General features: G+C 44.8%; 1 protein-coding gene across 1 annotated transcript; it reads left to right on the top strand.

The window, feature by feature from the left end:
• The first annotated feature begins 8,893 nt into the window (after positions 1-8,893).
• LOC119392971 (uncharacterized) lies at positions 8,894-12,783 on the top strand. Its single transcript, XM_037659862.2, has 2 exons — positions 8,894-9,028; positions 11,993-12,783. Exons 1-2 carry the CDS (start codon positions 9,015-9,017, stop codon positions 12,525-12,527), a joined length of 549 nt encoding a protein of 182 aa, XP_037515790.2. The 5' UTR covers positions 8,894-9,014; the 3' UTR covers positions 12,528-12,783.
• Positions 12,784-13,353: the final 570 nt, after the last annotated feature.

Here is a 13,353-nt window from a genome sequence, read left to right as displayed (position 1 = left end):
GGACATTACTCATATCTATATTTGTATATCTTGCCATATGTATGCAGGAACTGAATTGCCATCGCAGCCAGTTACAGGTGATACACACTTTAAAGCACTGCAGTCACGGCGAAAAAAAAAACTGACATAGCCCCTGTTTTTTTGTATTTTTTGATAACTTTTTAGACCATGTTGGAACACAGACAGATATTACTGAGTCACATGTCTCCCAGAACGTTGTGTAACATTCTCACTGGAGCTTTTGCCTTAGCAGCTGTTCTTGAAAAATTGTCCTAGCTAAGTAGGCAGTTGCTCGGAATACCACCCACCGTCTTCCCTATCCGGGCTATCCCTTCCCCCTCCGAAAAAAAAAAGAAAGTGCGACTTAGTCCATACTGCAGCCTGCAATGTGCGCGGTACTGTGTTCGTGTGGACGTGCACATCGTCGCCAGTATCGCATGTAAATTCTTACCGAGCCCTGTGTCATCTTGCGGAGTAGTAGATTGTTCTGCTAGAGCTGTGTAATGTATCTTGGAAAAGTGCCACGCTTCGCATAAGCTACAAACTAGTCACCTAATTCCGCTATTGATGTCTGCCAAGTAGACGTTGCAGCTTTCGTCGTATTGAGCGATCGAATAGGCTAGTTGCATGGGCAGAGTGATGAAAAGGGTGATCCTTGGACGCCTGGAGTGGTAGCACCTGGAGAACCACATCTACTCCTGCTCCATGAAAAAATTCGGACGTTATCTTTACGCCATAATGTTGCCATTTGCTAAAGTAAACATTAATTAGAAAGAGCAGTGAACGGTTATTTTTAAGGCAACAGGAAGCGATTAGCTTTTTTTTTCTCGTATGAACATCAAAAGATGCAAAGTAAAGGGAAAAAACTATGAGTGGCCGGAAGGCAATGCGCTTTTCTGTTGGGGTCTGGGGCATTCCCCTGTATTGTTTATGCAGAAATGCAAATGCACGCTTTCCTCTGAGAGCTATATTTAAGGTACTGTATATGCAGCCTCACTACGGTAGGTTTTGTGAACGCTTTGGCTCTGAGTGGAAGTTTGAATAGACCGCAGTAAGCAGGCCGGGTGGACGTACGCAGAAACTTTAACGGGTCCTGGGATTCCCTGCGGAAATATTACGCTTACCGCTGCGGAAGGATCATTGACTCAATAGCGGCAGAGAGCGAAGGGTGAACCACCATTAAAATGAAAGCGGAAATGACATCTCAAAGGAACGTGTTGATAAAAAAAAAAAAACTTCGAATGCTGACACATTTTCGTTTGTTCGGCGTATCCCAAGCATGGTGCTCCACCTCCGATGCAGGGCCTAATTCGGCGTTAATCGTGAGTCCTTTCTCTATTATGGCACGCGCCATTTTCTTTGAGGTGTATTAAAAAAAAGAAAAAGAAAACATGGGGCAGCCACGAGTGCGACGACTAAGGAACGGCCGTAGCTGGTGGCGCTTCCCTCCTCTTTTGCCTCCTCCGCACCCTCACTTCGTTTTCCCACCCCTGACTATACTATACTATACTATACACCAATTTTACAAGGAGGCTGCCATTTTTGAAGCACTTAACAGCGCCGCAGCGCCGTCTAGAGTCTGCGATGTTTCGCCGCCATGCCGGTGTGTGCCGTTCTGAGGTGGTGTATGCAGCGTATACTCTCTGTTCACAAGGTATTGCTGTTCTTCGCAGTACAAGGGCAGCACACAGCAACGCTTCGCGCTAGTAGGTAATCACTAAGCTGTCAGCATTAAGATGGCTGAAACAGAAAGCAGCGGAGCCCCACGAGACGTTCCCGCAGCGACGCCAGTAGAATTCCAATGCAGTTTGTAAACAGCATGTGCAAAGTGGTAATTGTTTTGTATGGTTTGTTACAGCTGGCCTTGTGGGGTTCTGGGAGTATGCACTAGCGTTAACCTTTCGGACAACTCTCGAAGCAATTGGTTAATTAAACGTAAATTGAGACGACCGAATACGTACGCCATTGTCCAGCTACCCGCCAAGTGCGCGCATTAGTGCTTAAAATGACTCTTGGGTTTCTCAGCCGGGATTATTGAAGTTCAACGTAACTCTAATCTCTAAAAGACCATATGGTTCCGCTTGGCACGTGGCAATACAAAGTGCATGGAACGAAGGGAGCACAAGAAACGATGACTGTGTTTTTTAAATGCGAAGCATTTCTTAGCGAACCTCTGGCACTTTGAGCGTTTCTATCTATCTATCTATCTATCTATCTATCTATCTATCTATCTATCTATCTATCTATCTAGCCGCCTACGTCTGGGTGCTCTCATGATCGCCTCCTTAACTTAGTGAAGACCAAAATTTGCATGGGAGGGTAAGAGGACTTGACAAATATGACTGCCGGGTCATGACATGAATAACGTTAAAATCCTGTCGCGTACGTCGTCAAACCCTTTCCACTAGACACGTGTGGCACATAACCGTTTACCACGGGCCGCGGTGTACGGGTATGCGCCACAGGTGATGGACAGTTTATATCTACAGAGAAACGGCGAGAACGGACATTGGTAACTTAAATGCTAGAGCGTTAAGGAAAACCAACAATGGCAACGTTGACTCAACGAATGGAATGAATGAAAATTAGGATCCCTGCAGGAATCGAACCCAAGCATTCTGCGTGGCAATCAGGTATTCTACCACTGAGCCATGCCAGGTCTATAAACTGGTTTGTAAAAACAGCCTACGCAGGCGTAATACCGGTGCAACGTCAATTGTGGTTGTGGTGCTAGCTACCTAATTTTACAAGAAAGCAATAAACACTACATGACACTCCTACGATGTGTACTCCTACGATACATGCATCATATCAGATTAACGTCTGTAGTTCCAGTGTTGGCTCCGCTTCTATAGCAGTCTAATAAACATTACGTTTTTATTCATATGATTCAGCAAGCTATATTGAAGCATCGCTCGACCCCGGAGTTATACATTAACGAAAGTTACATATGATATCCACATCACCGCACCGTAAATTGCACTTAGTCCGCAAGAACGACGCAGTGTCCACTTCATTTCTTACGAGGCTGGGCGATGACCTCATCATGACCGAGGATGATGCCAGATTGAGTGACAGCCGTTTTGTAGACTAGGCTACGTAGGCCACATACGCCCAGGTAGTCTACGAATACGACAAACACCATCGACTGATGTTGGTCCACGTAGCACTATCCAGGCCTACCAGCCTCGACGGCCTATACCTCACCAACGCGAAGGGTGGCTTCAGGTTCCTACTTGTCGCCGGCTCTGTCGACTGCCTATTTGTCGACGAAATTACCGAGGCATGAGGATGTAGATGCGGTCACTGACCAAGTCAAGGTAAAAAACACAGAGACGTTTCGGGACCCATACGGGTTCCTTGTTCACACTAAGCAGCTGGGTAAGAGCCGTGTGTCGCTTTTTTATGCTAAAATGTGACGTAATGAACGGGTGTAGGTGTAGGAACCGAGGCATCCTAGAATTCCAACAGCTCTACTATACCACATACTTCACTACACATGGACCCCTCGTCACCACGATCACGACCGGATCCTATAACAAGTCATGGCCAGCTGCTGGTGCTCACTGATCAGAGTGATGATGCCCTTGTTCAAGAACTGTCAAGAACTTCTTCCACACATGCACACGAGTTCGTCAAACGTGCGTACGTTCTCGGGACACATATGCGGCTCTTCAACATATAGATGTGTGCGTATAAAATTTAAACATATCTTTAGCGTCATTTTGTAACGTGTCGCTCAGTAAAAAAAGTTACGCCGCAGTCACCTACCCGCCACATGCTTCGCATAACATCGACTCCCACGGTACGTGGGATCTGCCGAATATTTATTTTTTTATTTACAGATACTGCAATCCCCGTAGGGGATTTTAGCAGGGTGGAAATACAGCATATTATGGAAAAATGTAGGCAACAAAACAAAACAGAGTATAATACATTGCTTCAAAAATACAAATACATCGTGTGCGAACGAATACATTGTTTTAGGCTATTGCGCATACAAATAGAGCCCTAATACAAAACAACTAAATAAACAAAACTCGGCAAAAAGAAATGCATATTATGAAGGAGGTCATATTGGAAGGTAATTAACATATGCTTGCAGCAAATAAAGACAGTGAAGGTTGAGTAACTTGGGTATTAGTCAGGTTATTCCATTCAGTCACAGCCCTTGGAAAAAAGGAATATTTGAAACAATTGTTTTTTACGCTGAATGGGGTAATTGTTAGGCGATGCCTCTGTCTTGTGGCATACCCAGAAGAAAAAGTAATTATATCAGATATGTTAATATTGTAATGTTTATTGATAAGTTGAAATAAGAATTTTAGTCGGGAAACACGATTGCGTTCCGTAAGTGCAGGCAAGTTGGCTTGTTTTAAGAGTTCAGTTGCAGAGGTACGGGTGTAGTTATCGGAAATGAAGCGAACTGCCTTCCGCTGCACCCGCTCGAGTTTTTTAATGTTAGTTTGCGTATAGGGGTCCCAAATTATGGCGGCATAGTCGAGGACTGGAAGTATAATTGTTTTATATGCTAACGAGCGTACGGAAAATGTAGATTGTTTTAATGCCCTCCTAAGAAAAAAACAATTTGCGGCAGGCGTTGGCGGTTACTTTATCGATGTGTAGGTTCCATTTTAGGTTGTTAGTAATCCACAGGCCCAGGTACTTATATTCTGTTACCTCAGATAGAAAAACATTGTTAGCCGAGTAAGTAAAACTCTGCTTATTCTTTTTGTCAGTAATGCACATGAAAACAGTTTTCTCGAAATTCACCGACATCTGCCAATCTTCGCACCAGGCAACAACCTTCTGAAATGCATCATTTAGTAATATTTGATCGCAAGGACTATCTATTTCGGAGTATAAAACACAGTCGTCGGCATAAAATTTAATCTTAACAGGTAGATCTCTTGCAAGATCATTTATATATAGCAAAAAGAAGAGTGGCCCAAGAACCGAACCTTGGGGAACGCCAGAGTCAACGGAAAGGTTATCAGAGTCGTGATTCGTGTCGTCGTCGTAGTTAAACGCTTGTGGCCCCTGATCATTGCGCAGGGTGAAAAACGGATGTACGACGGGTGAGCTCAAACTTCGGCGTAGAAACAACGAGAAAATGAAAATAAAGCCCCAACCACTGGCACGCGTATGCACGCGTATGCACGCGCCTAGGCGTCAAATGCGCCTCTCGGCGTCGGTAGCGGAGGGCTGTACGCGTCCATACGCCTCGAGGCGCGAGGGGTCAAGACGACTTTGATATTTTCGCCTACGTCACCACGCGTACGGCGCGCCAACCAATCAGAGGCCGCGATACCTCTGAGCGCTATGCCCAGGGTTGCCGTTGGTGGCTACTTCGCGCCAAATTGGCTACTTTACGACTCAATCTGGCGACCAAAATTTCAGGTTGGCGCCATGGCTACTTTCTGGCTACTTTGAACCTCTATTTTAGCGCATTAAGTATCCATTTTTTCTCATTATCTGCAGATAAAATACCGAGCAGGCCTGACGACTACCCTTTGTTTCCAAGCTTTTCTGACGCGTCAGCCAGTGTATGCGCGTGTTCTAGCCCCGCCATGAGTCTTGGTGCTCATCGAGGCACCTGAACGCAACGCGCGGGGCGCCTGCCGAGACGGAATGATGAAGTTGTTCGCCCAGTCAGTGTCTCACACCCACTATGGGGGATTGGCCAAGAATTCGGTGGTTTTATGAATTTCAATAAAAATTAAGAAATTGGAAATATAACTTACAAATTAAAGATGAAATTTAAGTACGCCTTTTGGCAGATCAAAACTGACGAAATTGCGCGCATGTTGGCATACGCGTGGCTAGCACGCTGTTCACGCTGCCCGCCATCGGTGCCGACGCTATACGAGCCAGTTTTGTAGTGTTGACGCACAGCGTGTGTTCTCGTGTGACCTTGACAAAAACAGAGATCCGATACAAAATGAAGCTGGACCGGTCATCTTCGAGCAGATGTCACTTCTTGAAGCTGGTCGTGCTTGAAGTCGCAGACTTCAAGCACGACCTGCTTTTACGATTAATATTCCTACTGAATGGTTGGCTGGAATGTTTCAATCTTACTCTGTCTCTGGCAATTACTCTATTCTATATAGACTGTATTTATTTATTTATTTATTTATTTATTTATTTATTTATTTATTTATTTATTTATTTATTTATTTATTTATTTATTTACAAGTACCTTACAGGCTCCACGGGGAGCATTGAGTAAGGGGAGCTTCACAAAAAGAAATGTAGAAGAAAGCGATACATGAATATGAACACTGCAACAGTAACGTACTTGCGAGACGATGAAACAAATTGACTTACATGGCAAAATAATACTAAGAATAACACTAACTACTAACTAACAGCTCAACAATACGAAAACAATACTCAGAAAAAATAAAAATATAGGACATCAACTATTAACTAACAGAACAATACTAAGAAAGCAATACTCAGAGAGAGAAATGAAAAATAACATTCATTGTTGCAATAAGAGCGGCACGTAAGTCGCGTCAAAAAAAAAAGTACATCACTTGTGCACTCATAGAAACAAGAAATCAACAAAAAGGATTATAACGGAAGCAATGCTAAAATTAAGAGAAATGCAACCTCGATACCGAGTCACGTATGCAGGTAATTGTTCATTTATTTGCAACTTGCTTATGGCTTGAAGACCAAGCATGGGGAGAAAAAAACTGTGTTCGTATGCTATTTTATTGCTGGCACAAAATGGTATTTATTGTTCAATAATAAAAACTCTTTTCATAATACCGCTTTTCTGCCATTTGGCTACAAATTTGGCGATAAGGTTAAAAGTTGTGGCTACTTTGGCTACTTTTAGCTTGAATTCTGGCTCCTTTTCGAATCTACCCAACGGCAACCCTGGATGCCTAATGGCCGCCGCTTCGAAGGCACCTCCGAGTGCAGGGCAAGCACGGAAACTACGGTCGCAAACGCTACTGAGTGACCGCGTCGTCATCCAGTACGTCGACGACACGGCGAACGACCGCGAGTGCTACCAGTGGGACGTGGTTTCGTGCCGAGTTCGAGCGACGCCGACAAATCCATCGAATGCTTCCCGGCTGCCCTTGCCCCGGTTTTGAGTGCGACCGTCGACCGAGTGAAAAAATCGTGCCTGTGCTTCGCGCCTGTGCTTTCATTTTTATACATTGTGCTCGAAACAAGTGCATTGTGGTGGAAGCATGCTTCCGATGTTCGAAGTCTGGATGATCAGCACCCGCCCACTACCTAAAGAATTATGTGGTTCGTCTGTATTCCTCGTAGGCCTAGCACGACCGCAGCCGAAGCTGACATGCGAAACATGGACAACGAAAGCTGAGTTGACGTTTTAGCGAGCTAAAAGAAAAGAAAGAGTGCTCCAGGCTTGCCTGGTGCCTTTGCAGTGGCGTGTGATACAAAGCTAGTTACAAATGGGCATCGTTTACATCGGCCTACGAACTTCGTTGCTGTAGGCGGTGTCACTGGCGTGGACGTTCATACCGCCAGCTCCGATGTGCGTGTTTGCGTGAAGAGAAGTATACGACGAATGCAGCTGTAGCTCTGATGTGCGTGTTTACGTGAAAAGAAGTATACGACGAGTGAAACTGTGATCTGAACAGCAGTGAGCTTCACGGCGGTTGCTTGGGCGCTGTTATAGGACCGTCGCTGTGCAGCGGTGAAATTATCCTACAGTGGAAATCGCTAGCGGATTGTTGTTGTTGGCTGAGCCGTTCGACTTGCTGCAGAACTGCATCCACTGGCAGTAGATGCAGTAGGCAGGCACATATGACAATTTTCGGCCTTGAAAATTCGATGCAGAACATCATCTACGACCGCACCGGATGTTTACGGCGCTCACGATCACACTTCCGGAACATGTGCGTTTTTTCAGTCGTGCAGTGCTGCAGTTGCCGTTGTGTGCAGAGCAATTGTACGCGACTGCTCCACATCTTTTTAGTTTTGTTTTATCCCCCCTTTGTGTGTGTGTGCGCGTGTTCTGTCATACGAGTGTTCGTTAGCTTGAAGGGGCCTCCTGCGTTTTTTATGGAATGCTGGGATCGGCGAGGCCCCCGCTGCCGCGGGGCGCCGGGGCAGATAAAGGAGGCAGCCCCGCTTTACTGCGCGCTGCTGTTTCCAATGCAAGAGGAAGAGCACAACACCAGTGCCGCTGACACTTTGCGGTTTCGTTTCCGGCTCGGCATTCGACACCATGTTTCCCCGGATGCGTGGGATTGGGTCCTCGCCGGCTGCGCAGACCATCCGGCTTCGTGGAACCATATGTGTGCGTGCGTGTGTGTGTGTGTATGCGTGTTTGTGCCAACGTGCGCTTTTTTGTGCTCGGACCTGTGGCCGGGAAAGGGGAGAAAAAAGCGCGGGAAAGACGAGACAGACGGAGAAGAGCGAGTGACGAGGAGAGTCTGCGAAGTGCGAGTGATCTGAACGGTTGTGCGTGTGAGCGGTGCGAGTTGTGCGGATGTGCGAATGAATATTGCGTTGTAAATAAGTTTTTGATAATTAAATGTAAACTTCTTTTTTTCCTTTTAACTGTGCGTAGCGTTCTTTTCTATTGTATTTTATTTCACGGCTTTACGGCCATCCTGTGACGCGCTAACACAATGGACGGGGCCATTATGGACAATGAAATGCTCATAGCTGCAATAGAGCAGCGACCACCTTTGTGGATGGCCAGCCACCGACAAGGACAAATTAGTGAAGGCTGCGATGTGGCGGGAGGTCGCTACAGCCGTGTTGCCTGGTGTCAACATTGATGGTAAGTTAGCACGTGGTCTTTCGTGCGACTGTCATCAGCGCTGCTATATCTTGTAATTTACCATTGCGCAGAGGCCATCGACCTTGTTCAAAAGCGCTGGAAACCCACGCGGGACAAGTTTCGGCGACTGCTCATTCTTAGTAAAAAAGGAAACAAAAGCGGCGCCGGCCTGGACGACGTGGAGTCTGCCACTATCACGTGGCCATATTTCCAACTTCTTTTCTTCCTAAAGGATACGATGGAGACAAGGGCGTAAGTCTTATTAGTCGTTGTCATGAGCATTGGTAAAAGTCGTCATTTTGCACAGAAATCATGTGCCATGCCAAAAATCCTGTAATGTTCAGATATGCATATATTGAATGCAGTGTATTACTCTGTTATATGTGGCCAAGACAATGTGCAATGATTTAAAATGATCCATTTCAACAGCCGTAGTAATCTAAGCAGTACAGTACCAAGAATACTAACATTAATAACAACCATATTACACATTCTAAAAATACAGGGCGTGCGAACACGGACACAGGAAAGAAGTCGGGACACCACAAACGCTGACTACCAACTGAAGAGATGCACAACGCCTTAAGTCAGCCTTCACAAAGTCGTGTGAGCACAAAATGAGAGCTTCAACGCACAGATTACGCGCTTTTTAGATGTAGGGTATCGTCGTGATGCAGTGGCCACTGTCGCTGAACGTTTAAAGAAGTCCATCATGTTAAGTCCGAGCATGGTTGCAGAAAGCGATAGGAAGAAACGTGTCGTAGGTATACCGTACATTCATTGCGTATCTCACAGGCCAAAGAAAGTAGCAAGTAGATGCGGCGTTAATGTTGTTTTCACGGCTGCGAATAAGCTAGGTAAGATTTGTGCCACTGTGCAGAGGAAGAATGAGCGAGTGAAAGACAAGAAGCGGACCGATATTTGTTTCGTAAAACACACCAACAAATTCACTGATTGCCGTACAAGTGTGATGTATAAGGTCCCTTTCAGCTGCGGCCGCTTCTACGTAGGACAGACGGGTCGATGCATTAACCAGAGATTGTTGGAACATAAGAGATCGCTAACAGGAGGCTCACCTTCTAATCTATCTTTACATTGTCGAGATTGTAAGTGCACGCCAAAATTCGATGAATGCGCAGTGTTATACCAGCATAGAAATGAAGAAACGCGCCTGATGATTGAAGCATGGCATATCGAGAATAGACGAGTCTATAGTGGCAGCGCATGTGTGAGCCAACCGTTAATTAACTTGCATAAAGATGAAATCAAATGCCTTAATAGTTACCTTCCACGTAGTCCTCCACGCGTGCCGGATTGATAGGTTCGCCTGTTGCATGGGCATGCAAAGTTAAGTTTTCGTGCCTTCTTTCTTTTACGCCGTTGTGCGTCTCTTCCATTGTCAGTAAGCGTTTGTGGTGTCCCGACTTCTTTCCTGTGTCCGTGTTTGTACGCCCCCGTCTTTTTAGAATGAGTACTTACTAACTAGCTCAGCTCTCTGTTATTCCATATTACACACCTTCATAAAACCTTTTACATACACAATGGTGTTAATGTAGTTTTCTTTGTTTATTTGTGTTATCAAACGGAAGAACAAGTGTTTGTGTATCTTCCCAGAGAGTCCCCTTCGCATCATACAAGTTCACTTTTTTTCTCTACTCCAAGGTACCCTGAAAAGGTTTTGTCGCATGTTACCAGCGTTTAGTTCATCATCAGCATCATCAAATGTTTCGCACCATAACTTAACGCACCTTGTATCGGAGCAGCTACGGGCAATTATATTTTACCCTCCTTCTATGCAAACTGCTACGGCATGATTGAAAGTGACGAAAAGCTTAGAATCTACAACATAACATATTCACCTCGCTTTTTTTAAGGAGGTCTGAGCTTATCCAAGCTAAGTAATATTTTTGTTTTATCGAGATGGCAGGAAAATTGATTGTATATATTGGCTTTAGAATTCGACGAAATATTTCAGAGGCCCAGTTCATGTTGGCATGGAGTATGTTCCCAAGAAAAACATTCCGTTTGGTCACAAAATCTAGAAATGTTTGGCATGTGGCCAAAGTGTGCTGATTTGTGCCTCTTACTACGTGCACATATACTGCAATAGATATATATACACAGGTGATCACAGAGGTTATAAGCAAATATAACAGCTCTAACATTTCTATAATTCATATTTGTAAAATTAATTCTCGATTACAGAAGAGGAATGGTGAGTGTTTTTTTTTGAGTAGGTTGATTACAATCACTAAGCCATTGGCTGCTAGTACACTGCAGAGTTTTGCCTCAGAGAAACCTATTTGTCATATTAATATTAATGTCGCCATCAAGAATAAAATCAAAACTGAAAACATCCGGATCATCCGTACACCACGTTTAGTTAATAGGAAGTTTTCGAATGGGGGCCCCAAAACGATTGGGGCCATTGGGGAGTGGTTGCTGGACATTGCAGAATGAAATCTGGTAACGCTAGGAATAGATATATGGAACAACAGGGAGTTTTCGAATAGGGGCCCCAAAGAAATAGCGTCGAGGCCACTGCGCATGCGCGAGACCCAAACAGCGTTTGGGTTTTGCGTTGGGGATGCTATATCTCCAATTTAGCGGGAGCCCCAAAACCTGACCCAAAAGCTTTGCGTCAAACATGACGGCACCCACTGAAGCGACGGCTCTTGGCCCGGACTAGAGTGACCTAGACTAGGGGGAGTGTCCAAAGCACTGCAGACCCTATTCGAAAACTTTAATGATGATATGCTTCATCATATTTTTCGTTTATGGAGAGCTTGTCACCCATATTGCACGTTTGTCTGTTTTGCCACCAACAGTCCCTGTCGGCCGTGCGCTTGATGCCATGGAATTGTAGATTACGTGGATGAAATGCAAATGCATTAACATGCTTTTAGTTATGTTCACATAGCAGGACCTGAGCTGGTCAAAATTAATCCAGATTCCTACACATTGCTTGCCTCATTACCATATTATGGTTTTGGCTGTCAAATCGCAAAGGTTAATTAAAGTGCAAGTAAATATATGTTAACAAAACATGCAAAATCAGACATAGCAATGTCTTACTGGTATGGCAGAGTGTGAAATACCAAGAGACGTGCTTAGTGGAATTGCAGTTTAATCCTTTATTCTATTTCAGTGCACAAAGAGTTCACAGTATAATAGTTCGCAATGTGTCTAAAAAAGTTCATCTTTTGCTGTATGCAGGACATCCGGAAATTATGTTAGTGGTGCAAGACGGCAGAGCGCCGCCAGCTTGCCCTCTAGCCTGGGTGCACCACTAAGGCCTGCAAGCCAGGTGCAGGCTGCCAGCCAGCCACCGAGGCTTGATAGCCCTGCAGTCAGCGTCGGCCCGAGTGTACAGGAGCTTCTGGGTGACGTCACCCAATTTGATGACCATTGTTTCGACACCATGTCAGAAGCTTCTGTACATTCGGATGATGCTTCAGTGGTCTACACAGACACACCAGCAGCAACAACAACTGTTCCACAACCTGCAGTCGTTGATGTGACTTCCACTCCAGCTCAGAGAAAAAATCGGAAGCGCAAAAACGACGAAGAAGTCGACAGCATCACACGAAATGTGCAGGACTTGTGCGAAACTCTCAAAAGAACCGAGCCACGCAATGAGCACGAACATTTTGGCCTGTGCCTCGCGAAGTACATGGCCAAGGTACCTGAAGAGCGGCAGCTGGAAATGAAGGTCAAGCTGATGGAAGTAGTAATGGAATATGGGGCATAGTTTTCCTTTCTTTTTTTTAGTCTCATTTCAGTTTATAATTTAGTCATTAAATCTGTAATACTTTTATTTCTTTGTTATAGTCAGGGCTACTTGCAATTTAGATTATTTTTTTTCTAGGGTGTGCGAATATTCGAGTTTCGAATTCGAATCGAAAAATTCGATTTGATTTTCGAAAAGCTAGTATTCGAAGTTTCGAATAATTCGACAGGACGAATATCTAAAATGCGACCAAGTCCAATGGTGTAACTTGGTTGGTTGGTGTGGCTAAAACTAACGCTAACGTCATTACATTAGGCCTTTCGTTAAAACTTTCATCATTATCCTGGCTCAGAATCGAGCGCATGTTTAAATTATTTTAAAGATTATGCCATTTCCACACGTGATGGCTTCAACAAGGCCAGGTCTGGTAGGCTGCCGAACTGCTAGCGTCAAAAATAACCAGCAGACTGAGCTCAGACCTTATGGTCAAGAGGTCCAAAAATACTTCAATGAGCCCCTGATCCCAAGAAAGGACGAACCTTCGAAATACTGGCAAGAGCGTGGAGCTGCACCTTATCCAGGCATCGGCAAAATTGCTTCGCGATACCTTCCTATCCCTGCTACTCGGGTACCCCGTGGGTGCATGTTTTCAACTGCACGAAACACCGTAACATCATGGCCAGAGCCTGAAGCCAGTTCATCTGGAACCGCTTGTGTTTGTGCATAACCATTTGCAGTCTTTCGGTAGCAGCCACTGACCACGTTGTGTGCGAAGACATGAGCAGAATTTAACTTCTTTGTTCTTTCTTTTAATTTTGAATAAAATATTCGTATTCGATATTTTTGG

This window comes from Rhipicephalus sanguineus, chromosome 5 (assembly GCF_013339695.2).
Source record: "Rhipicephalus sanguineus isolate Rsan-2018 chromosome 5, BIME_Rsan_1.4, whole genome shotgun sequence".
NCBI lineage: Eukaryota > Metazoa > Arthropoda > Arachnida > Ixodida > Ixodidae > Rhipicephalus > Rhipicephalus sanguineus.
This window is presented reverse-complemented; position numbering and strand designations above follow the sequence as displayed.